This window comes from Quercus robur, chromosome 12 (assembly GCF_932294415.1).
Source record: "Quercus robur chromosome 12, dhQueRobu3.1, whole genome shotgun sequence".
Lineage (NCBI taxonomy): Eukaryota > Viridiplantae > Streptophyta > Magnoliopsida > Fagales > Fagaceae > Quercus > Quercus robur.
Genome location: NC_065545.1, coordinates 12,994,253 through 13,021,478, shown reverse-complemented (window position 1 = coordinate 13,021,478; position 27,226 = coordinate 12,994,253). Strand labels below are relative to the sequence as shown.

The following is a 27,226-nucleotide window of genomic DNA, read 5'->3' as shown; positions in this document are numbered from 1 at the left end:
TGAGTGTACATTTTACTCAAGAATTAAAAGAGAGCTATTCAAAACATGCTATGTAAAACGGTTGGTGATGCTTTGTTTTAATTGGATAATAATTATGATCTTATGCATATGATATATACATATTCTCTTTTATAGTGTATAGTCCAACTCAATATAGTTTGTTGCCTAATGCAACAATTTTAAGTGGAGAAATTTTCGTTTAAAATTCATCATAATTTTTTCAATTAAAATCCATTCTTACATTTAATTGACAATATGACTAATTCACTTAATGTTCTTTTGACTTAATTAATTTAAAGCCAATTTGTAAACTACACTCTTAAAGTTTTGAGTGCTTGGATTTTAAATTTTGAAATTTCATAATTTGGATTTACCCCCTAAAATTCTATCTTGCTCGCATCAACAAACCTTCCATTTATATTTTTCGTTAAGTGATACATAAATTTACCACGCATGTTTAGTTAATCCAATAAAATGATGTCACATCATTTTATTATGACATGTCATTTTTAATTATTTAATTTTTTTTAGGCTACAAAAATAATGTGGCATCATTTTATTGGAAAAATTAAACACAAATAACAAATTTATGTGGCACTTAATAAAAAATATGGATGGAAGGGCTGCCGATGCAAACAGAATAGAACTTTAAGGAGTAAAAATCCAAATTTTGAATTTTCATGGTTTAAAATCCAAACACTTTCAAACACTAAGGGGTGTAGTCTACAATTTAATCTTAATTAGTAAAATGTAACAAAATTGTAACACCTTAATGCAAAATTGATCATCAATAATTCACTCATCAATTTTTCGTGAAAGAGCATAGGATTCCAATTGGATTGAATCTCTTTTTCGGACAAGAAACAGAGTGTCGGTCTACCGACCTTTTAATTTTTTAATTATTTTTCTCATAAAACTACCTAAAATTAAAATTTTCTTATGGGGACTCTAGACATTGACTTAATGGCCTAGCCTAACAGTCTACCCGAGTAGCGTGTAAACCACCTTATCTTCATTAATTTGGATCAACCACAACAACAACAACAACAACAACAACCACAACCACACCATTTTGGGTAGCTACTCATTCAGCCAAATAATAATAATAATTGTGGTAGTTCATGCTTGCACTCGAAGGAACAACTATCAGGCTCAGCGGTGGGAAAAAATGGGCAAATGCCCTTTTCTCCCAAACTAAGCAGCGTTTTACCTTCTTTTCCAAACTAATTAGAAAAATACTCCTCTTTTGTAACTCAATTTGAGATAAATCAACTCTAAAAAAAAAAAAAAAAATTCTAGAGCCCTATAGCAGCGTTTTTCAAGACCTATAGTGACATTTTAAGGACCTATAGTGGCGTTTTGTAACTCGACCTCTATAAAATCGAGTTATAGGCAATTTTTTTTTTTATTGTTTTTACCTATAACTCGATTTTATAGAGGTCTAGTTACAAAACGCCACTATAGATCCTGAAAACGTCACTATAGACTCCTTAAAAACGCCGTTATAGGACCTAACTTGATTTATCACAAATAGAGTTTCAAAAGAGGGACATTTCCCTAATTAGTTTGGGAAAGGAAGCAAAGAGCTACTATTTTTGCTCGAAAAGGGCATTTGGCAATTTTTTCCCTCACCGGTGCCTAAACAATCCAGGACCTCGTTGGCTTATGCTATTGTCCAAAGAAAAGTCCTCTCTAATTTCGAAAGAGCCATTTGATCAACTTGCCTGATACAATTTTAAATAACTCTTCTATAGGAAAGGAGTAAATAAAGAATGAAAAAAAGTTAACGGTGCCTTAAATATATTAGTTTGGAAATATTTTTTATCATTTTTTTTTTATGAAATAAGAAAAAAAAAAAAAAAAAAAAAAAAAAAACCAGCAGCTTTTATATTTCCTATAAAAATAATATAAAAATTTAAAATGATCAATTAATAAATATTTTAAGAGCACCCAATAAAGTTGACAGCCCAAGCCCAATGCCTAAAGCCCTACTATTAAATAAATTTTAATAAATCAGTATCTTACATTGTAGATTGTCAACATTAATTACCTATAATCTCTCAAATAACAACACACTAAACAATCTATCTCTCTCATAATTAACTCCAAAATATAAAAATTTAAGTTAGATTACAACTTTTTTTTTTTTTGAGAAAGTAGTTCGATTACAATTTAATTTAATTAACTATGCATTGTCTTATATCCAAAATAAAGTGAACTTTCATAAAAAATAAAAAATAAATGATTATATTTTATGCCTAAACTATGATAATTCTTTGTATAGAATCAACCTTGATTTTGTTAGTTTTAATTCATCAAATTAACCTTGATTTTGTTACTATTAAATAAATTTAATTAATATTTAAATATAGATAACTCACTTAAATTTATCATATTAAGCCTCAAACTATATCAAGGCGACCTTGCAAATTGGAAATATCCTTGAACTTATGTAGCTTATGATCAAGGTGATTTTGCGAGTTTTATTTATTTATTTTGTACCCAATTTCCGCTGATATATTTCACTGTATATAGAAGCTCCTTAATTACATCGGATTTGGTGCAAATCATCATTATATTGTAGAGCTAAATTAACTAAAATGTAAAATCTATAAATTTTTTCCCCTTAAATTTTCCATGTAAAATCTATAATAATATTACTCCATGTAAATTTCCAAAATAAATATTGGAAAATAAAATATAGAACGAAATTAATATCTCATTCATAATGGAGAATTACAAGCACTTCCAAGTTCCATCGATTATTCAAAGACATAGACTGAAGCGAGTAATATCCATGCACTTACATAGACAAAGGCATAGCTATAGCTAGCTAGAAGCCTAAGCTTGAGCCTTATGCTTCATCTCAAGCACCTTGGCCCATGCAGGTCGAGCTAGGATCTCAGCGCACCATGCTCTCACACGAGGTCGCGATTCAATGAGTTTCTCGGCTGGCGTTCCCATAAGACTTTGCAAATTTGGGAGGTGAAGTACATCAACGATGGTGTACTTGTCAGATGCCAAATACTTAAATTTTGCTAGCTGTGTCTCATACACATCAAGAATATTGCCTAATTTGGCTTCAGCTTCGGCCACTTCACCTTGGTCAGGAGCCAAGCCACTGTTTGGCTTAATGACCAACTCAAATATGAGTTTCATTGCTGGTGGCTCAAACCGGTGGTCCTCAACATCAACCCAATTGGCTACTATGGCTTGCTCCCTCGCATTCCAGTAAATTAGCTCTTCTCCTTTCTTGCCATTTTCATGGGCCATGCATCTTATTATTGCTCTTGATTCTACAATCAATAGGTTGCATTTGGCTGGTATCGGTGTCGTTGTTCGAGATTGGAGAGGTGACTTTGTTGGTGCAGTTTCTTCCCCAATGGTGCTGACTCATACGGTTGCTGAAATGGAAGCTCTAGCGTGCTGGAAAGCCATTGAATTCGCTGCAGAAATTGGGTTACAGAGAGTGATTGTTGAAGGGGACTCAGCTATGGTTATCAATGCTCTAAACCAAAACAGTGCTGGGTTCTCATCTTACGGTGTCGTTATAGAAGACATTCGCAGTCTAGCTTTGGTGTTTGAATCATGTGTTTTTGCTCATACCAGTCGAGTTTGTAATAGTGTGGCTGATGCTATGGCAAAAAAAGCAAAAGCTTATAGGAATGCTCAGGTCTGGTTGAATGACCCACCTGATGACTTAGTGTCTTTGCTTCTGTTTGATGTTCACTGAACTGTTGTTTCTTGTTTCCTTTCAATAATAGCCCAGACTTTTAGTCTGGTTTCTCAAAAAAAAAAAAAGGTTGCATTTTTGTTAGCCAGGGGTATATATATATATATATATATATATATATATAGCATGAAGTACAAATTGCTTTATATATATAATATATCTATAAAAGAAGTGAAAATTGCAATAATAGCGCTTACCGAATTGCTTGAGGTCACTGTCTTCGTACACTGGAACTTCACCAAATGGCTACAAAATATAGATGAACAACTTATGCTCCATGAGAGAACTTTATCACTTATCGCATGCTATTTCATTACTTTGATATCTTTGTAAATATTCTTTTGTAATGCTTAACCAACTACGTAAGTGCATATACTCATAAAAATGTGTATTTCATTCTTGTGCATTCCACGTACTATGTTAAAAAAGTAATGGAACAATGACAAGAACCAAGGAACAAAACAGAAAGTGCTCACTCTAGAGTCAGAACTTATTCAGGGGACTATTTGGAAACATTCATGGAAAGTGCAAATCCCAGACTACTTACATTCATGGAAAGAAAGGCTTTCTTCTTCTGCTCTCCAGCATCAAGATTGACCGGAACAAACTCAAAATCAAGATCATGCTCAAAGAGGCATGCCAGAACCTTCAATGTGGCCGGTGAGTTGAGGCTGCCATAGACTTTTCGGACCGCCATATACCTTATTGACTCACCTTACAACTACTAATTGATATTGACCGGAGGATGTAGACAAAATTAAAGCTTGAGTGTTGGACAAACATATATATATATATATATATATATATGGCAAATGTTAACAAGCACTTAGGTGCTTGTTAAGGTTGTACAAAAGTGGGTCTCATTTAATAAAAAAAATTAAATAAATAAATGAAAATGACATAAAACTAGTTATTTTGGTTATTTTAATATTTTTTCTCTTTACAAAGTTGACCCATACTGAAAAATATGACATAAAACTGCAGAAAAAGACAAAAAATTGTACAAAAAAAAAAAGTTAAAGGTTGCTATTAATAGACACCTTATAATGCCCGTTGTTAACACAATCCTATGAGAAATGTTAACGGACACCGATGTCAGTTAAAAATGATTTATTGTAAGGTCTACTTAATAAAAAATTGATATAAATTGATAAGATAACTGAAAATAGTATTAAATTGACAAATGAAACTAAACAAATTAATTTTATTGACTCTATACCCCATAAATATTTATTTATTTATTTAACATTAAATTATGTTATATATATATATATATATATATATTTATGTAGACTGATATCATATAGCTAGCCATTAAATAAGTGAATATGTGCCTTTATTATGTGTTGAACCACAGTTTTGGGAGCCTTATTGAGATAAGGAATAGATTCAATTTATCTTCTTCTTTTTTTCAAAAAATCTAATTATTTTCCTAAATTTTGGGTTTTAGTCCAACTCGACCCTAAGCAATGGATTTAATGTCCTAGCCTAAAAGCCTACCCGAATAGTCTGTGTACGAACTCACTATCATTTGGAATCATTTGAGCAACCACACCAATACCTACCCAAAAAAAAAAAAGGGTTGCTACTCATTCAGCCGAATAACACAAAAATGCTAAGAATAGTGTTAGTCAATGCCTGCACCCAAAGGAACAACTAGTAGGTACCTAAAACAATGAATTATCTTAGGGACATAACTTTTGGTACAATTTTGAACTACAACTTGTTACATAGTGAGTTGTAATTAGTAAGAATATATCTGTGGCCCATGTGAGGACACACCCTTACCAATTATAACTCACCTTGTGGCGAGTTGTGGTACAAAATTGTGCTAAAAGTTGTGTTCCTAACATAATTCCTAAAACAATACACACTTATTCCACGAGTTGTGTTAGGATCACAAAAAATGACACAACTTTGTGCCACAACTTACCACGTGGCGAGTTGTGACTAGTGAAGGAGTGTTTGTGAGTCATGTGGGGACACACCTTCACCAATTATAACTCACCACATAAAGAGTTGTGACACAAAATTGTGTCAGTTTCGGTGGTCTCAGCTAGGGGTGTGCATGGGTCGGGTTAAGGGGATTTTTTGCCCCAACCCACCATGGTGGGTCAAAAAAAAATCTAACCCAATCCAACCTACATAGGTCGGGTTGAACCCATGGATTGGACAAATTTTTTATTATTATTATTATTATTATTATTAAATTGAGTAAAAAAAATATAAATATAAATATATTAAAAAAAACTCAAAGATTAGTATGTAACTCTTTAAAGGTAAACAACACTAATGACTAAACAACAATAGTAATTTACTAGAATTTGTGTCAACTAATTAACTTTTATATAGGATAAAAAGAGCTAGTTATTTTAAAATTTTTATTAATTATATAATATATTTTAAACATATGGGTGGGTCGGGTTGGGTTTGGTGGGTTTGGAATTTTATGACCCAAATCCAACCCGTCCCGCTATTAAAAAAAATTGTAACCTAACTCAACCCAACCCATCAAGTCCTAAAAATCAATCCAATTCAACAAGTTGGGTTAAATCGAGTCAATTTTGACGAGTTAACGGATTGAGTGCACACCTCTAGTCTCAGCATTTTCCCTTGTTCCACCGAACACGACCATATTGCAGTAGTAGTAGTAATAAAGAACAGCCAAATCTGATCAAGTTGGTAGCCTAGCCCGAGGCCTAGCACATGTTAGCCTAGGCTTAAGGCCGCCACTGCAAAAAGGTCCCATCCATTTTTTATTAAAAAATAAAAGTCCCTCTTCCATTATAATAAGGGAATTTTATTTAACCCAAAAAAAGGGACTTTTATGATAATAATTTTTTTAATAAAAAAAAAAAAGTACACCAATAGAAACTCAGCTCAATTGAAATTAAATATTATTTGAAAAAGAAAAATGTTGTAAATGCAAAAGATCATAATGATGATTATTTTTCTAATAGAAATAGTATGAGGGCTTTAACTTTTGTAGACTGCCAATATCTTACATAATAGATTTTCAACATTAAATATCTAATTTTACACACAATCACGCATTAAAAAATCTCTCTCATTCTCTCTTAGAGTCCGTTTGGATATAGCTTATTTTGCTGAAAATTGAAAACACTGTAACAAAATAATTTATAAATATGTAAATAGTATCGTGGGACCTATTTTTAATATTTTTTTAATAAAATGGTTGTAATTCCCATGAACAGTGCTCAACAGTGTGTGAATAGTACTCAACAGTGCATTCTGTCAGGAGAAAGTCTAAAAAGCATGCAGCCAAAAAAAAAAAAAAAAAAAAAAAAAGGAAAATGCAAAATGCAAACGCTAAAGGAAACACCGAATCCAAACGCTATCTTAATGCTAAAATACAAATTTTAAAATTAGATTACAACCTTACTTAACCATGCATGTATCCAAGATAAAGTGAAACTCTTTTTAAATAATAATAATAATAATAAATTTTTGGTAGATTTTATACTTATATTTAATTCTTTATATGAAGCGAACCTTGATTTGATTAGTGTTAATTCATCAAATTATCCTTGGTTTGGTTAGTATTAATAAATTTCTAATATTAATATTTTAATATAGAAGGTCCACTTAAATTTATCATCTTAGGCCTCAAACTATATCAAGCTGGCCCAACAAATTGGAAACATCCTTGACCTCATGCATCTTATGATCAAGTTGAGTTTATTGGTTTTCGATTTTATGCAATTGAAGAGAAATGAGAAAATAAATTGCAATATATTTGAACACATATGGTGTTCATTCCATGATGAAAGTTCTTAATAATCTTGCTAGGACAATAATAAATTTTTGTTGTATACTGGATTTGAATACAAATCTCTTACTTGACAACAAAAGACTTAGGGTCATCTTAAGAGATTTCTCCCTGTAATTATTTGGTGTGTGGGGGATGAAGAGATTTCACACTCAACGAATAGTTATCTCAAAGAACCTTGGACACCTACGTTAGCGGGTAAAAAAATTGGAAAAAAGAAAAGAAAGAAAGACAATTGTTTGTCATTTATAATTGGGATAGACCCCCTCCCATTTTGAGTCTTTATTGCCAATGAAGGAGATGGGCCTGGCTACCTCCCTTATTTTACTCTAATAAAGTATCCTTAATTATTCATATAAGATTTAGTCAAAAAATAAATATCTAGAAAAGGGGAAGAAAACAAACAAACAAAATAATCTCCAATTTTTTTTTTGAGAAAGAGGTAAGTGAATTTTATTAAGCTAAATCCGATTGGAATACATCCTCCAAATCACTAAGTAGGAATTCTGCCCATACATCTGTGTCTGCAGATAAAACTACTCTTCTAGCTAATGCGTGAGCTAATCTATTCCCCTCCCTTCTAACATGATGAAACTTGCAAAACCTCAGAGAAGCGCTAACTCGCCTACATTCACGAGTCTCCAATTTTAATGGCCCATCCAATGCATTACACAAAAAGGACACATTATTTCTCATGCATTTAGTATTAGCATTGTCACCCACACACTAGTTTAATTTATTATATTGTTTAGGAATTATCAGTTTCTGATGTCTTTGTCAGGTTTTACATTGTGCTACAGTATATATGGCATTACCGGTTTGGCTCCGATACTATCTGTGATGACCTGAGGAATTATCACTTTCATTACGGTTTAATGCGGATTCATGTAGGTGGGTCTATTTGTGTTTCAAGTTGTTGTGCTCGCCAGTGACAGTTATTTTGTGGCACTTAGATGTTGTCCTTAAATATTTATAGTCATGCTCAAGCTCATATAACAAGAATGATTGTGACAACTTAAATTAAATCATGCTCAAGCTCATGTAACAAAAATGGGGAATTCTAGCCTTTTGCCCTTAATTTTTAAAAAATTTAGCAATATGCCCCTATTTCGAAACTATATAGGGATATACTCTTGTTTCAATACTCAATTACCTTAAAATCGAGTTTCAATGAAATACTCAATTCGTAGAAAATCGAGTTATGCCCAATAAAACTATAAAAAAAAAAAAAATGCATGGAACTCGATTTTAGGGAAGTCAAGTTCCAAAACGCTGTTATAGGGCTCTAAAACGTCACTATAGAGCTTAAAAACGCCACTATAGAGTTTCTTGAACCTGGGTATTGGGCGATCACACTTATAAAAAAAATTGCAGGAAAACGTCGCTATAGGGATTAAAAACGTCACTATAGGGTTTAAAAACACCACTATAGAGCTCCCTGAACATGGGGCAATCACACTAATAAATAATTTGCATGAAAATGCCGCTATAGGGATTTAAAACGTCACTATAGGGCTTGAAAATGCCACTATAAGGCTCCCTGAATATGCGGCAATCGCACTTATGAAAATTTTCTTGCATGGAACTCGATTTCCTGCATGCAAATTTTTTTTTTTTTTTTAAAGTTTGATCGGGCATAACTCGATTTTCTACGAATCAAGTATTTAATTGAACTTGATTTTAGGGTAATCGAGTATCGAAACAGGGGCACGCTCCTATATAGTTTGCAAACAGGGGCATATTGCCAATTTTTAAAAAAATTAAGGGTAAAATGCCAGAATCTCCAACAAAAATGATTGTAACAACTTAAATTTTCATAATTTTTTTTACAACTATTGATATGACTTGTTTTAATTAGTGTATCATATAAATGGATTCTCTCAATTTCCAAAGGTGTTCAATTCATCTATTTCAAGGTTCGGATTTTATTTTCTAGATCTAATAGTGTAAATATTGTCGTATGACTTAAAATTTTAAATGACATGATAGACTGTACACAAAGGTTTGTAAAATCTAATTGAGCCATGAAATTGACGAAATTGATAATATTTGAAATGGAAGAGTGATATCAAGGGTGAACTAAGGCAAAAATGATGTAACTACAATCAAAACATGTCATTTCAATAATTACAAAAAAAATTGTGAAAATTATTATATCTTTAGTAGAAAATTACAAGCACCTCCATTGATTATTCAAAGACAAACTGAAGTGAATAATATCCATGCACTAACATTGCACCCGATGATTATTTTAAGCATATTTTTAAGTAATTGTATATAAGATTCGCTTGAATAAAAAGTGGAACAAAAGATTTGTTTTCCTACCTAGACCTGAGCTTTATGCTTCATCTCAAGCACCTTGGCCCAAGCAGGTCGAGCTAGGATCTCATAGCACCATGCTCTCCCACGAGGTCGCGATTCAATGAGCTTCTTGGCTGGCGTTCCCATAAGGCTTTGCAAATTTGGGAGGTGAAGTAAATCAGCAATGGTGTACTTGTCAGTTGCCAAAGACATAAATTTTGCTAGCTGTGTCTCATACACATCAAGAACATTGCCTAATTTGGCTTCAGCCTCGGCCACCACACCTTTGTCAGGAGCCAAGCCATTGTTTGGCTTAATGACCATCTCAAATATAAGTTTCGCTGCTGTGTCTCATACACATCAAGAACATTGCCTAATTTGGCTTCAGCCTCGGCCACCACACCTTGGTCAGGAGCCAAGCAATTGTTTGGCTTAATGACCATCTTAAATATAAGTTTCGCTGCTGGTGGCTCAAACTGGTGGTCCTCAACATCAACCCAATTGGCTACTATGGCCTGCTCCCTGCCATCACAGTACACTAGCTCTTCTCCCTTCTTGCCATATTCATGGGCCATGCATCTTATTATTGCTCTTGATTCGACAATCAATTGGTTGCATTTTTGTTAGCCTGGAATAGCAAAATGTGCAAATTGCATAGGTGTCAGCTGGCGGGGTCAGGATTTTAGTTTAGGGGGGCAAGGTTAAAAAATAATAATAAAGAACCTAAAATTATTAATCGATATTAATAACAAAATTATAAACAAAATAATTGTCATACAATTAAAATTTAAACAATTGTAAAATATTCCTGATGATCAATCATCAAAGTATGAGATTAATCTATATATACATAAAGTTTAGACAATTAATTTGATTCTTCAAAATAATTGAGAAAATAAATTTTAACTTTTCTTTCTGTATTCTTCTAATTATTTAAAATTTGGATTTATGATAAAACTCAAATTTTGAACTATGAAAATGCAAGAAATGAAGGAGAAATAAATAATGGACATTTTACAACTTTAGTGTCATACAAGATATTTTATTATTATTTTGGGTAAAGTTTGAATTCCACTTGCTTAACCTGAAATGAAATGAAAGAAATTTGAATAAGTAAAAAAAAAAAAAAAAAAAAAAAATTGAATATTGGTCAAAAGTGAAATCAGGTTTGGTGGCATTTATTTCGTGTAGGCTCATTGTTTAAAGTGGGATGAGTTGTTTAAGTAACACCACAAAATTTCACAATATTTTTATAATAAATTGAAGTGCCAGTACATTATTGGTCAAAATAAAATATAATATATTTATTCTGGGATCTATTCCAACTAAAAATAAGATTATTGTGAAATTTTATTATGTCTCTAGACTTTCTCAAATAGAAATATGTATTTTATTTATTTTTCATTTCATGTCAAGAGTACGATTTGAGAGAAGATGTTTCTTTTCTATTCTAACTTTAGGAGTACAACTCAACTTTATAAATATATGAAGGACTTTTTTGGGAGGAGGAGGAGGAGGAGGAGGGGGGGGGTGGGGGGGGGGGAGCTACCCCCCCTAGCTCTGCCCCTGGGCAGCTTACCGAATTGCTTGATGCCACTATCCTCATATACCGGAACTTCACCAAATGGCTACAAAATATAGATGAACAACTTATTAGATATATACATGTAAGTAAAGTCTTATATTGAGCAAGAATGATAAAAGGGATGGTTAATATAATATAATTGGGTCAAATTTATAGGCTTAAACTCTTTTGAGTCAAGTGGTGTCCTTATATATTATAGTAACTACTCAATCTTCTTAATAAGTGGTATCAAAGCTCATGGTGGTGTGTGGCAAGGTGTTCAAGGTCCTTTACTTCAAAAAAAAAGAGAATGAGTACCAATGGTACTAGATAATGGTGCGATGTAAAGTTCCATGGACACGGAGGCCCATGTATGACGTGCTAGTGAAATATATATATATATATACACACACACACACACACACAAGAGAGAGCTAATATGACAGTAAGACTTTCTGATGGCCCACAAAGAGGCAAGAAGTAAATATAACGTCGTTTAGCTTAAACTCATAAGTTTAAACTTTTGAGTTAAGCGGTGTTTCTATATGTTATATTAATTACTCAATTGAAATCTCCTTAACATATGATCTCCCCAACATGACTTGTGTCCCATGAGAGTGTTGGAAAAATACATGTTTGTATTACATACAAAACATACGCAGTGGAAAATTAACAGATCTACTTCATTCGCAATTGAGAATATGTATTGTGTAAATTTCAGAATATAAGAACGAGAGAGTGTACCTTGGTGCAGTGAAATTCAAAACCAAATATTAGAAGTACTTGGAAACACTTTTAATCTTCACTCCAATTCCACTTGTGCCTAAGAAGTGTGGTCTTTCAATCAATTTATATGTATATGTTCAAGGGAGAATAAGAGAGTATCATACACTCACATACAAACCATTTCATTCTCTTACAAAATTTTGTATGTTTCTCTCCTTATAACTGATTATCTAATTGGGATAGTCTTTTGGGTCATTCCAATTGGGCTTTAGTATGTGACTTGGAGTGAGACCAAAAAAGAACAAATAAGACACTAGTTCCAATGGGCCTTGGGCTTTTCTGTCAACTCTTGATAAATCCAAAGTTACAATTAATTATATTTAATACCACTATATAAATATAATTACACTATAGGCCTTATTAATAAATTATATCTCAAAACCTTATTATACATTCAACCCCTTCATAAAATATTCGTAGTAATACAAAATTATGAATGTAGACTGCCACTTTGAAGATTACTACATCTTAATCCTTGAGTACCCGTTTTAATACTTTAAGTTATTCATCTGATATTTATGAAATCAAATTTTATAAATATATAATTTAATAATTTCTTACTAAAGTGATTAGGTCTAACACTCTGAATAACCGAATCCATTAAACTTATCTCAAGAGAATATTTTATATCTCCATTAAGAGAATATGAATTCCATCTTGAGAATATATGTTCCATCAACACTAAATGTGGCTGCCTAACATACTGAGATTTTGATCGTAACTTTAAATCTCACTCCTAATATATCAAAGCAACATACACTTCATGATCAGGTCTGTTATTCTCTCAGGATTAAGAGTTCATGTAAATAGAAATCGTGAGATTTATTATTCATTTGACAGTCATTAGGAGAATAATAAATTTTACAGTGGTCTAGTTCAATATGTCTTAACTCTTAAAACATATTAACATATCAACTAGAAGTCTTCACTTCCATGATCAAGACAAATCATCTTAGTTGATATGTTATAGTCTTCGCAGATGAAATGTCCAATTTCATCACCGACTACGAACTAAAATTTTGAGTTTACAAAGAACTTGTATTTTATATCTTCTGTGAAAAAATCACATAAATCACATACTATGCATCTCATGGACTAAATGATAATGTCCAAATATTCATGTTACCATTATTTTAGATAATAATAAAAAAAATTTATTAATTACAACATTAAGTCATACATAATGTCACACATAATATCATACATAACATCATACAATAAGATTTAAGGGGACTAATCCTAACAGAGAGAACTTTACCAATCATCACATGATATTTCATGATGTATATTTGATATATCAATAATCGAACATAAATCATGCCAATTATAGCACAAACTCAAACCAAATGTTACATTGATATCTTGTAAACTTTCTACTGTAAATTTGTAATGCTTAATTAACCAACTGCATATGCTTGCAATCTATTCTTGTGCATTCCATGTACCATATATATATATAAGCCATACTACAAATACAACAAATACACAACAAATTGTAATTTGTGGAGCATAAAGTAGAACGCAAAAATTGAGACAAAATATTTGTATTCTAGACACAAAAAAAAAAAAAAAAAAAAAAAAAAAAAAAAAAAAAATCAATTTTTTTCACAACCATTGAGTTGATAAAGCTTTTATTTTGTACTTGCTTTTAATATCAATTTTTTTTCTACCTATTATCAATAGTTTCCCACCTACCAGCCATAAGTGTGATTTTTTTTTTTTTTTGGAAATTATTTGTGTAAATTACACTCATTGGTTTTTTTTTTTTTTTTCAACAGAAAAGTATAGTATAACCATCATAGCGAATATAATTTTCCACAAAAATTGGATTCCAATTAACTCGGTTAGTAAAGTCTTTAATGGTTAAATAAGAGATCTAGGATTCAACCCTGCCTACATCGAAAAATTGATTGGTGTCTTGTTCTAATGATAAAATACTACCATTAAAAGCGAATGCCATAAGTTGAAACTCTCTCTCTCTCTCTCTCTCTCTCTCTCTCTCTCTCTCTCATCACACACGCTTTGCACATGCAATAATGTTCTTTTTTTATTTTATTTTTTTTTAGAGTTATAATACTTAAAAGTGATATATAAATAACCATGTGTATTTATTAAAAAAAATTAATATAAAAAAGGTAAGGTAAAGTAGAATAATGTTTACAAATGAGATAGAAATAGTGTCCTAAGTTTTAGGCTAAATTAAGAAAATAAAGGAAAAAACTTAAAACTTAGGCCTAAAACTTAGGAGTAGTAAATTATTCTATTAACCAGTTTATGCTTTTTAATTTAAAATTGTAAGGACCAAATTTGAATTCCTAGCCCAACACGTGGATGGACTTAGGCCCAAAAAACTCAAAACAATAAATTTGTAGAGAATGGGTTAGAAAACTGAGCTTGGGTTGATCGAACAACGAGTTAGATAGGTTTGATGACAAAAATATGAAAATAGACAACTATAATATGAAGAAAAAAAGTCATCAGCGAAGTCCGAGGACCCTGGTTCTTATGTATAATTCTTAGGTAACGTTACAAGTTTGATTGTAGATTGATAAAGTGTTTCTTTCCTGAATTTTCCAATCCCCTTGTCTCACTTCCTCTTTCTCATTTTATACTATCTTCTCCTTCCATTTCCACCTTCTACATGCACTCTAGATGGTTGATCTGGATACTTGTCCCATCAGCACTTCCTATAAGTCCTCATGTAGTAGCTGTAAGGCTGAAAACCATTGTTCAAGCATCACCTCCACATTAATGCAGAGGCAGCAGCTTTTTTCTAAGATATTTCGGGACTCCTCCTTATCTGATGCCTCTTCAATGCCTGTCTACTCCAACTGAATTTCTGGGATCGTCATCCTTGCTGATAAACCATCTTATAGGACCCCGGCTTTGTCTAGCCAAAGACTCTTTCATCCTTGGCGAGCTCTCTTGAGCTATCATGACCAAACCCCACCTTTTATTCATCAGCACAATCTCCTCTGACGAAGACTTCTCCTCCTCAGGCAGATCCTTGTTCTCAGCTATATGGGTAAACAATGAACTTCTGGGCCCAAGGGCCCTACAATAGCCCCTCGAGATTCTCCTTTCTGGCTCCTCAGGAAGAAAGGAGGATTTCAATGTCCCTAATTAGCTCCATGCCCATTTTGCCCTTCTTCTGCTTATGAAGACGCCCTTCTGACTGCCCCAAGACATGCTCCTAGTGCTGCAGCATTCAAGACACGTCCTCATTAAATTCTGGCGGCTCTTTGTCCCCCACGTTTTACGGCGTGATATGAATCGTAAGGTTGAGGGCTTCGTTGGGAATTGAGCGGGAACTTTCCCGCTCTCTGCTCTCTCCTTCGTATAAATATCTCTTAAATCAACTTCTTTTCTCACTTTAGCATTCATTTCATTCTAGCACACATACCTTAAACCTGCACACCTTTTCAACTCACTTGAGCCTTTACAAATACTAAAGACCTGTCCAAGGACACCTTTATTCTTTTCGTAAGTCTTCTTGAACTTTTACTCTTTAATTTTCTACACATTCCTCTTTGCATCATCCAGTCTCTTTTTAAGTCCACTTACTATGACTTTGTTGACAGTCTCGGCCAGCCCATTTCCCTGTGGATACGCCGGGGTGGAGTATCTATTCGTTATGCCCAAGTCACAGCAATATCTTCTGAAGGCTTTACTATCAAATTAAAGTCCATTGTCCGAGATGAGGGTTCAAGGGACTCCAAACCTGGTGACAATATTTTTCCAAAGGAATTTTTTGACATCCACATCCCTGATATTCGCCAGAGGTTCAGCTTCAACCCACTTAGTGAAATAATCTGTGCCGACCAACAAATACCTCTTATTCCCTACTGCCTTAGGGAAAGGCCCCACAATATTCAAGCCCCACTGAGCGAAAGGCCAAGGGCTAGTTAAGGGATTAAGGACTCCTCCAGGTTGGTGAATGTTTGGTGCAAATCTTTGGTATTGGTCACATTTCTTTACATAGTCTTGTGCTTCCCTCTGCATGTTTAGCCACCAGTAGCCTTGTGTTAGGGCCTTGTGAGACAGAGATTTGCCTCCTATGTGGCTTCCACAAATTCATTCGTGTTATTCTTCTAGGAGCAGCTCAACTACTTCAGGGTACACGCACAACAGATACGGGCTGGAAAAAGATCTCTTATGTGTAATAGTGGTACACTCATCCTTAGGCCAAAGGCTTATAAGGTATGAGTGGGATGCGTCTCTCCCCGATGTGGGATTGAACAAATCCTTGAGGACTAAGGCTCAACGCCATTTCCAAAGAGGACTATACCTGATTAGGGGCTGAGACGAAAGTCCTCCCACAAAAATTATTTAACTAAAAAATAGGAGTATTTAGAGAGGTTAAGAATATATGTGAGGATATTTTAGTCGTCAAAAGTTGAAGATGAAATGGGAAATATTTATATATATATATATATATATATATATATTTATATATATATAAAGTGGACACTTTTAGTACAAATATACATATGTATCTGATTCACATATTAAGGTTATATTTGATAACAGTTTTTGTTTTCTATTTTAAAAAACTTGTTTTTGGGAATATAAAGAGAAAACAATTTTCTTATATTTTTGAAATCAAAAACATGTTTGGTTAGTTGAAATTAAAAAAATAGTTTTTTGAAGAACAAAATAAAAAGATACTAAAATATGTTGTTATTAGGATTTGAACTATAATGCTAACTCATTAAATAAGACAGATTCATTAAATCAAATGCGTATTTTCTTTAACTTTTGAAAATTATAAATTGAAAACAGTCTTTTGCATGTTTTCAATTTCCTTCACAGATTGAGTTTTAAGAACAGTTTTTATTTTCTGTTCATTTTGAGTTACCAAACAAGTTTTTTATTTTCAAAAATAGAAAATTGCTATTAAAAAAAGGAAATAGGAGAAAAAATAGTTACCAAATATACCTTAATTTACTTCCCAATAAAACAAAATAGTTTTTTGTGTTCTTAAATGTTGGGTTAAAATGAATTAAACCCTTGCAAATTAATTAATTACCCAAGTTAATTAATTAGTCATATTACATGCAATAGGGTGATAGCACAAAAAAATCACCAAATAACTAAATGCAATGGAAATTAAATTTGATATAAGTGATTTGTTTACGAACGAGGAAAACCACCAAGATAAAACCCCACCAGGTGAATTTAAGGTCACCACTCCCGAGAATCCACTATTATTAATCACAAGCAATTACAAGTATAAGGAATCTTACCAAACCCTTTGGCCTATCCTAAAATACCAACCTACAATTGAACCCTTACCCCAATGTCCAATTAGACTTGTATTGTAGTAGTAATCTCTATGTTCAATGTACGAATCCCAATACATGACTAACCAATGGTCCACGGATCGTAGTACGTGACTAACTTACCAACTTGAAAAAGATGTTGGCTGCAAAGTTTTTCAGTTCATCAACAGTAAAGATCAAGAAGCTCATTGGTTACAAAACCCTTGACGTAAAGACGCAGTAGTTTTTACAGAGAGAATAATGAACTAGAGCAATTTCTGCCTCCAGTCACACAATGCATGTATTATTCTTTTTCAACACCTTGTGACGGCCCTTAAAATAATCCTTATATATGTTTAGAGTTGTGAGAAAAGAAATCCTACACAAATACATAAGAATATGTGTGTAATCAAATCTGAAAAATCTAATTTCATAATGCTCGACAAATACAACTTGTGTCGAGCTTCAATATTAAATCTTGATAGAACTCTTTCTGTCAAGATTGCTGTCGAGTTTTGAAGAACAGCACTTTCTTCACTTGTTTCTTGATTAGACTTGCATGGTTTCAATACTTAACTTGAACACTTGTTTTTTGAAGTACTAAACTCATCCTAAATCTACCTAATTACAAGTCAAGTGCGTTTTGTCAAAAGATTAGTCAATTACATAAAATAGTAATATATGTTCCTAACAGAGACGGTAGCTCCTCTAGCTTCTACTGCTTTATCCACCTCCGCTCCTTCGTCTTCAGCGAGTAGAGTTACACTTGAGGCCATCATGGCACAGCTTGTGCGCATGAATGCTCGTCTTGACACTCTCAGCGATGAGTTGTGTCAGGTGAACACCCGTGTTGGTCGTATCGCACAACGACAGGTTATATCGCACGACGACAGGCTGTCATGGGTGGTTTCACTGTGACTTCCTCTTCATCTTCATCGGCTTCTGAGGATGAGAGTGACGATGGCTCCAGCAGTGATGACACTGATGAGGATGATGATGCCGGCTCGCCTAGTGGTGATGAGATGTTTACTTGATGCATTTACCCCTTTGTCACTCGTGACAAAAAGGGAGAATAGTTTTGAGATGAGAGTAGTCATACTCATAGAGGGAGGGATAGTATAGGAGATGGAGGGAGTGTGCATGAGGGATGTAGTGAGGATTTTTGTATCTTTTCTTTTCTTTCTATTTTAGATACATTATTTCTCTTGTATATTGGTCTCGTGGCCATTTGACATACATTGTGCTTATATTTGGTTTATATATATTAATGTATGTTATTTCACCTATCTCTCCATGTGTTGTTTCTTTTCTTTCTTTATACACAGGTTTCTTATTTATTGTATGTAACCTATTATTTCTATTTCACACTAAGATTTCGTGATGAGTTTTGTTTAAAGTGTTTCAGAAATACAAGTTGTCAAAGTCTTCTTACCATAAACTCTTTTCTTACAAAGTTTTTCAAGAGTTTGTGTTAGGATAGATTTTATTGTATTCAACAAGGGAATATGAGTTGAGTGATTTATGACTTCTCTCATATTTTCATTTGTTTGCTGCGGTTTTGTCACAGATTGCCAAATGGGGAGATTGTTAGGACATATGTAATTCAATGTTAGGAACATATGTCACTATTTTATGTAATTGGTTAATCTTTTAACAAAATGCACTTTACTTGTAATTGGGTAGATCTAGGATGAGTTTAATACTGTTAAGACATATGTGATTCACTTGTTAGAAACATATGTCACTATTTTATGTAATTAGTTAATCCTTTGACAAAACGCACTTTACTTGTATTTTGGTAAATCTATGTTGTGTTTAATACTTCAAGAAACTGTGGGTGTGTTTGGATAGAACTTATTTTGCTGAAACTGAAAACTGAAAACACTGTAGCAAACTAATTTTTAAATGTGTGAATAGTACCGTGGGACCCATTTTTAATGAAAAAATTGATAAAAAATGAAATTTGTGGGTCCGTGAATAGTGCACGGATGCACTGTTCACGAAAAACTGGTCAAATGTTGCAGCTACTGTTCATGTACAGTACATGAATAGTAGCCGCTTGTGAGGGGGAAAACGCATGAAAAAAAAAAAAAAAAAAAAAAAAAAAAAAAAAAAGGAGAAAACGTAGAAACTGAAACGCAACGCAGCAAACGCCAACCCAAACACACACTGTGTTTCAAGATTAAGTGTTGAAGACATGCAAGTTTGTCCAAGATTCAAGCTGAAGAAGTGTTGTTCATTAAAGCTCGACATCTAGCTATCCATCGAGCTTAAGAAGCTGTTCCAACTCTGTGGCTCGACAGCTGCTCGACAGCATCTCTACAAACAGGTATCTGTCTAGCTTTATGAAAAACAGAATTACAGTTCTGTTTTGACTCTAATCCGTGATTATGTGTTTGGGCTTTCTTTTCTTCTAACCCTAGACATATAAAAGAATTATTTTAAGGGTCGTCAAAGGGTACACAAGTTGCACAAGTGTTGAGCAAAGTTTGTTCAAACAATTTGTAACCAAAGACAAAGTTTTGCCCTAGTTCATCATTCTTGTGAAGAAGTTGTTGTGTATGTGCACCGTAGGGTTTTGTGACCAAGCATTTTCTTGATCTTCATCGTTGGGATGAACTGAAGAACTTTGCAGCCAACAACCTTCTCTAGTTGGTAATTGAAGTCGTGTACTGGGATCCGCGCATTGGTTAGTCATGTACTTGGGAGCCGTGCATCAAAAGGGGAAATTGTCACTACAGAACAAGTCCAATTAGGTATTGGGATAAGGGTTCAACTGTAAGTTGGTATAAGGTACTGGGATTCCTTTACTTGTAACCGCTTGTTTTGATAATAGTGGAATTTCGGAAGTAGTGACCTGAAAATCACCCGGTGGAGTTTTTACTGTTAGGTTTTCCCCATTTGTAAACAAATCACCGTATCAAAATTTATTTTCCACTGCATAATTAGTTTATTGGTGATTTGTTTGTGCTACCACGTGTTTGCATGTTAATTTGATTAATTAATAAACTTGGCTAATTAATCACAAAGGGGTCAATTCGTTTTTGGCCTATCAAGTGGTATCAGAGCAGGCACACTCTGATTAGGGTTTAATCTTTGTTGTGTTGATCCATTGACCCCTGTTTGTCATGGATAGAGGACAGTCGTTAATCATACCTACTTTATTTGATGGCACTAACTATGCATACTGGAAAGTACGCATGAGAGCTTTCTTGCAATCTTTAGATGAGAAAGTGTGGCAAGCTGTGGAGATAGGCTGGACTAAGCCTAAAGAAGCGCTGGCCGACTGGGATGATGCCAAGATCAAGGCGGCAAACTTCAACAGCAGAGCGTTGAATGCCTTTTCAGAACTGTTTTTCATCCAATCCGTAAGTATGTGTTTGGGCTTTCTTTTTTCACAACCCTAAACATATATAAAGATTATTTTGAGAGCCGTTAAAGGTTATACAAGTTGCACAAGGGTGAAAAAAGTTTGTTCATGCAAATTGTGATCAAAGACAAAATTTGCCCTACTTCATCTTTCTCTTGAAAAAGCTGCTATGTTTTGTACACCGTAGGGTTTTTGACCAAGGAACTTTGTGATCTTCATCGTGTGATGAACTAAAGAATTTTACATCCAACATCTTTCTTAAGTTGGTGATTAAGTCACGTATTGGGATTCACACATCTATTGGTTAGTCACGTACTAGGAGTCGTGCATTGAAAATGAGAGATTGTCACTAAAGAACAAGTCCAATTGAGTATTGAGGTAAGGGTTCAACTGTAGGTCGGTAGAAGGTACTGGGATTCCTTTATTTGTAACCGCTTGTTTTGATAATAGTGGATTCTCAGGAGTGGTGACCTTAAAATCACCTGGTGGGGTTTTTGCCATGTAGGTTTTCCCCATTCGAAAACAAATCACCCATGTCAATTTAATTTCTGTTGCATTTAGTTTAATTGGTGTTTTGTTTGTGCTGCCACGCATATTGTATGTTAATCTGATTAATTAATCAACTTGGCTAATTAATTAGTTAATTTATTATAAGGGGTCAATACATTCTTGGCCTTTCAAGATGGTTATTTATGTCTTTCTCTTTGGATTTTCTAGTCCTTCCCATAAAAAAGAGTGATATGAGTATTTAGTATAAAAGATTACTTAATTGTACTCATCACAAACACGAGCCACAAAGTTCACTTGCTTAGATGTGCATTAAGATGTTCATCTAAGCTACAAGAGATACAAAATTTAGAAAATTTTGTTTCAATGGCCATCTAGGGTACACAAGTACCAATATACACAAACACACACTGTTTTTATATTTTTTTTTTTTTCTATTTTTTCAATATATATTTTTTATTTTTGTGAAAAACAAATAAAGCAAAAAACTGAAAAACAACCAAACAAAAACATAAAGAAACACACGAAGCATAAAACTTGACTGACTTAAAAGCTAGAAAGCAAAACAAACAAGTAATGCATAAACATAAAGGGAGAGAGAGAAAAAGTGACTGAATCACTTTAAGCCTTTTTTTTTCTTCCACACCTTGGAAGGACCTTTCCTTGTGCGAACCTTTGATCCTGAGGAGAGGGGGAAGAATTAAAACCGTTCAAGTTCGAAAGGAATATGAAGGCCTTGAGAATATTTCTCAAAAGAGCCAGAGAGGATGGAAACTGATTCTGATTTCCTGACGAGAGCGTACCATTACTTTGTTAAGTGGCTAACCACTTATAGCAATTTGGACGAGTAAGCCCTGAAACTCCACAGTGATGACAGAAATGCGGCTTCTTCGGTTGAGACTTTTTATTATTATCCTTCTTATTCCTAGAGTTTTTAGTCTCTTTCTTTTCAACCTTAGGGGATGCTCCTAGAATAGATTTGTCTTTATCTATATTCTCACTAGCTGTTTCAATTTTAGATTTATTGTTCTCTGAATTAACATTATCAGCAAGTGAAACAAACACAGTTATACTAGAGGAGGCAATATTAGGAGAAAAGAAATCATACCCCAAACCGGTTTTGTCAGAAGCAGCTTTCTAAAAACTAAACACCTCATCGAGTTTTGCACTAGAAGTCCTCTTCAATTGAGCTCTGACCTAGAATAGCTCCGCCTCAAGCTTCTTTGTCCCTTCAGCAAGGAAGTTATTCTTGAACCGCAATGCTCCAATGGTTTGATTGGCTCCATCAACCATGGTAGAAAGCTCCTCTCGATCTAGCTCCACATCGCTTAGCTTCTTGGTGACTAGCCTATACAGTTTCTCATACTTCTTAGAAACCTTGTACAACTTAGCATAGGCTGTATGGATGTCATCTTGATCTCCCATTTTCTCAAATTTGAATTCCACCAAGTCCTCTTCTTCATCCACTGCTTCTACGATCCCCTCAGTAGGATCCACTGTAACAGTGAAAGCACTCAAGATTCCCTCATCACCACTGTCATCTAACTCAGTCTCAAGCTCGGTATCACTCAAGGTAGCAACAAGAGCCTTGCTTTTCCCAATCGACTTGAGATATGTTGGACATTCTTGTTTCATGTGTCCAAAACCTTGACATCCGAAGCACTTTGATCTAGAGGGAATAGTATATAGACTGCCATCCTTATCAAATGATGAGTCTTCTTCCCTCTGTCTTGACTTTTGAATTGTGAAGAACTAGATTGCTTACGGTCCTTATCAAAACCCTTCACATTGGCATTCTTCATGAACTTCTTGAACTACCTAGTGATGTAGGACTTCATCTTGGAATCTTCATCATTTGAAGACTCATCAGTCTCATTACTTTTGTCCTTCAATGCCATACTCTTACTTTTGGTTCCTTTCCCAAGTCTAGTCAAACCCAATTCATAGGTTTGCAAGTTGCCAATTAGCTCCGTCAAAGGAATAGAGTCAATGTCCTTCGATTCTTCAATCGCTGTTATATTGGCATGAAATCTCTCAGGGAAAGATCTAAGCACCTTTCTCACAATCTTGGGTTTGGGAATAGTTTCCCCAAAATTGAAGGCTAAGTTAACTATGTCCTTGAATTTGGCATAGAACTTATCGAATGACTCATCCTCCTCAATCTTGATCTCCTCAAAGCTTGTAGTAAGCCTTTAAACCTTGGAATCTTTAACGGCCTTAGTTCCTTTATAGGTCGTTTATGGAGATTGGTCCATACTTCCTTTGCAATTTCAGTCTATAATATTTTCTTAAACTTTTCATTCGTGACGCAGTGAATATGGCGTTCAATGCTCTGCTGTTGAAGTTTGCCGCTTTGATCTTTGCATCATCACAATCAGTCTGCACTTCCTTTGGCTTAGTCCAGCCAATCTCCACAACTTGCCACACTTTCTCATCTAAATACTGCAAAAAAACTCTCATGCATACTTTCCAGTATGCATAGTTAGTGTCATCAAATAAAGGAGGTATAATAAGAGACTGTCCTCTATCCATGACAAACAAGGGTCAATAGATCATACAGCAAAGATTAAGACCTAATCAAAGTGTGTCTACTCTGATACCACTTATTGGATTAAAATGAATTGACCCATTGCAAATTAATTAATTACCCAAGTTAATTAATTGGTCAAATTACATGTAACAGCATGGTAGCACAAACAAATCACCAAATAACTAATGCAGCGGAAATTAAATTTGACATAGGTGATTTGTTTATGAATGGGAAAAACTACCGAGGTAAAACCCCACCGGATGAATTTAAGGTCACCACTTCTAAGAATCCACTATTATCAATCACAAGTGGTTACAAGTATAAGGAATCTTACCAAACCTTTGGTCTATCCCGAAATACCAACCTACAGTTGAACCCTTACCCCATTACCCAATTAGACTTGTATTGTAGTAGCAATCTCTCCGTTCAATGCACAAATCCCAATACATGACTAACTCACCAACTTGAAGAAGATGTTGACTGCAAAATTCTTCATTTCATCAACAATGAAGATCAAGAAGCTCCTTAGTTACAAAACCCTTGACGTAAAGACGCAGTAGCTTCTACAAAAAGAATGATGAACTAGAGCAATTTTTGCCTCCGATCACACAATGCATGTATTATTCTTTTTCATCATCTTGTGACGGCCCTTAAAATAATCCTTATATATATTTAGAGTTGTAAGAAAAGAAACCCTACACAAATACATAGAAATATGCGTGTAATTAGATCTAGAAAATCTTATTTCGTAATTCTCGACAGATATAGCTTGTGTCGAGTTTCTATCGAGCTTCAACATTAAATCTCAATAGAAGTCTAGTCGGACTTGCATAGCTTCAATAATTAACTTGAACACTTGTTGCTTGAAGTACTAAATTCATCCTAAATCTACCTAATTACAAATAAAGTACGTTTTGTTAAAGGATTAGCCAATTACATAAATATGTCTCTAACATTAAATGGTACTTCATATCATAAAACAAAAGGCAGAAAAATCATCAACTTTATAAATAACCAAAATAGAAAGTACCATTTTCTCTACTATGTTTTGATTAATTTTCTTTCCCTTACTACATTTTCCAAGTTTCATACAGTGGCTTTGTAATTTTTTTTTTTTTTTTCTTTCATAAAGTGGCTCAGTAATCTTATTTGCGAAGTGTATTTCATCTTACAAGATTTTTCTTCCATTCGTTTAGCTCATCTTTCCACGTTTACCATTCGTTTAGTTCATTTTTCTATGAAATAGAAAAAAGACCAAAATGGAGGTAGAATGTATTGGGCCTCTTTCGGACCAAGCGGCACATAAGAGCTTGTTAACTAATTTTTAGCCCAAATTTTTAAGGCTTCTATAAACTAAGTAATTGGACTTTTCTTTAACTAAGAAAATATACAAAAATGAGAGTAGAGAGCACAATATTACCGAGTTTCAAGAGAGAATTTTAATAATTTTCTCAAAAAGTGAGATAAGAATTTGGATGAGAATGTTTGGGTTTCTTTAAACAAGTTTGTAAAATTTAATTGAGTCGAAGTTTGGGTTTTGTAAAGCTGTTTGAGGAAATATTGTCTTTTTTTTAAAATTTGTTGTGTAAGCTCAAATTGTTTTATTAAACATGAGTAAGAGACCATGAAACTTGTTGATTTGATAGAGCTCAACTTGTGAATGTTGGCTTTGTTGTGAACCACAAGTAATAAGCGCATTAGGAGAAGTTACACCAACAAGTTGGTTTAGTGTGCATGGTTCCTAAGTCTCATGTAATCAATGAGTTCCTTGGTTCAAATCACCTAAATATGAGGTGGTTTTAGCATTAATTAGGTAAAGATAAAAGAGAAAGTAAAGGGAAAATCGTGAAAGTGCTAAGAGAGAGAGAGAGAGAGAGAGAGAGAGAGAGAGAGACTATTTTGAAATGGTAATAGAATATGTACAAACGAATAATCCCACAGATGAGAGAGAGAGAAAGAGAGAGAGAGATTTTTATTTACTAGATTCCACTGAGATAACCACCACATGATTTCATCAAGTTCTTCCAAAATGTTAAAAATAGAACCCTTAAAATTCTCATTTCCTCTTAACCAGAAGTGATAGCCTCAGCCATTTTCTTGTAAGAAGGCCTAGAAGAAATGTCCTCCCACCATGCCTTAACATGGGGACGGTCATTCACCAACGAGGCCCATGGTGTCGTCATGAAATAGTGAGTGTAAGGATAGTGGTGCAAGTCAGCCAGGCTATAGAAATCACCAGCCAAGTACTTGGTGCTACTCAGCCTAGACTCATACACATCAAGCACTTTTTCTAGCTTCACCAAGTTGGCATCGATGACCGCTTGGTCTGCAGTTTTGCCTTTCATAGGCGCTAAAACATATTCCAAGACAATGGGAGTGATTGCAGGGTCGAAACTCTGGGATTCCACCTGTATCCACACCTTAACCAAAGCAGCTTCTTTGAGGTTGTTGTGCCTAATGAGATCAGTTCCTGTTTCCTTGAATTTCTCAGCCACATATGCTGTAATTGCTCTAGATTCTGTAATACACATGAAAGGTCAATTATTTTTGCTTTAGCAGGGCACTCTCATTCTCATCTATAGGCCACTTGACCTGTTGCAGCAATGGTACGTGCCTCCAATGCAATCCGAGCTCAAGCACCAGTGCACCACTTTTGACACTTTTTAAGATTTCAACAGATACGGTACAGGTGTACAGATCAACTGATCAAGTGACCCATTCTATCACTCTTAGCAAAAATAAAAATAAAATTTTGACTCTAACAATATATATATATATATATATATATATAATTTTTTTTCATTTTAAATTGCATTCAAGCATTTATGCAGGAGCAATCATCACTATGACAGACAATATAGTCATAAGCATGAGTAAAATAATAAGGTAGCAGAAAAGGAAAAACATGTGAGAAAAATAAAAGGTGAACTTACCAAAAAGAGTGAGATCACCATCTTCCAGCGCTGGAATCTGACCAAAGGGCTGCAATAAATATATATATATATATATATATATATATTCCCAAAAAAAATATTATAAACCAATTTGAAAACTAAAAATTGTGTATCACTGTATCTACAAATTCGATAATATAAATCGAGTGCAAGGAGAAAAAAATACTATGACTCTATGAGATTAGATGTGGGTGATACATACATTCTTAGATAGAAAAGCAGGCTGTTTGTGTTCCCCTCCGAAAAAATTAACCGGAACAAGCTCAAAATCTACTCCTTTCTCATAGAGGCAGGCCGTCGCACGAGCAGTGCATGTGGAAATTGGAACTCCATAAATCTTGATAGTCATTTTCTCACAAACACAAGGATCCAAAGTGATAGAGAGAGAGATATGCTATCTGATGAGGTGAAGTAAACTATATGTTATTTA

The 27,226-nt window shown here is 34.0% G+C and overlaps 3 protein-coding genes across 3 annotated transcripts; all 3 read right to left on the bottom strand.

The window, feature by feature from the left end:
* Positions 1-2,701: 2,701 nt before the first annotated feature.
* LOC126710156 (glutathione S-transferase-like) lies at positions 2,702-4,496 on the bottom strand. Its single transcript, XM_050410533.1, has 3 exons — positions 4,281-4,496; positions 3,931-3,979; positions 2,702-3,296 (listed from the first exon to the last, which is right to left on the bottom strand). Exons 1-3 carry the CDS (start codon positions 4,428-4,430, stop codon positions 2,842-2,844), a joined length of 654 nt encoding a protein of 217 aa, XP_050266490.1. The 5' UTR covers positions 4,431-4,496; the 3' UTR covers positions 2,702-2,841.
* Positions 4,497-9,848: 5,352 nt separating this feature from the next.
* Positions 9,849-16,176, bottom strand: LOC126708145 (glutathione S-transferase-like). The gene is made up of 5 exons (XM_050407956.1): positions 15,896-16,176; positions 15,739-15,799; positions 11,407-11,452; positions 10,228-10,425; positions 9,849-10,108 (listed from the first exon to the last, which is right to left on the bottom strand). Exons 1-5 carry the CDS (start codon positions 16,174-16,176, stop codon positions 9,849-9,851), a joined length of 846 nt encoding a protein of 281 aa, XP_050263913.1.
* A 9,732-nt stretch (positions 16,177-25,908) lies between these two features.
* On the bottom strand, positions 25,909-27,145 carry LOC126708144 (glutathione S-transferase F13-like). The gene is made up of 3 exons (XM_050407955.1): positions 26,999-27,145; positions 26,776-26,824; positions 25,909-26,360 (listed from the first exon to the last, which is right to left on the bottom strand). The coding sequence occupies exons 1-3, from the start codon at positions 27,143-27,145 to the stop codon at positions 25,909-25,911; spliced, it is 648 nt and encodes a 215-aa protein (XP_050263912.1).
* Positions 27,146-27,226: the final 81 nt, after the last annotated feature.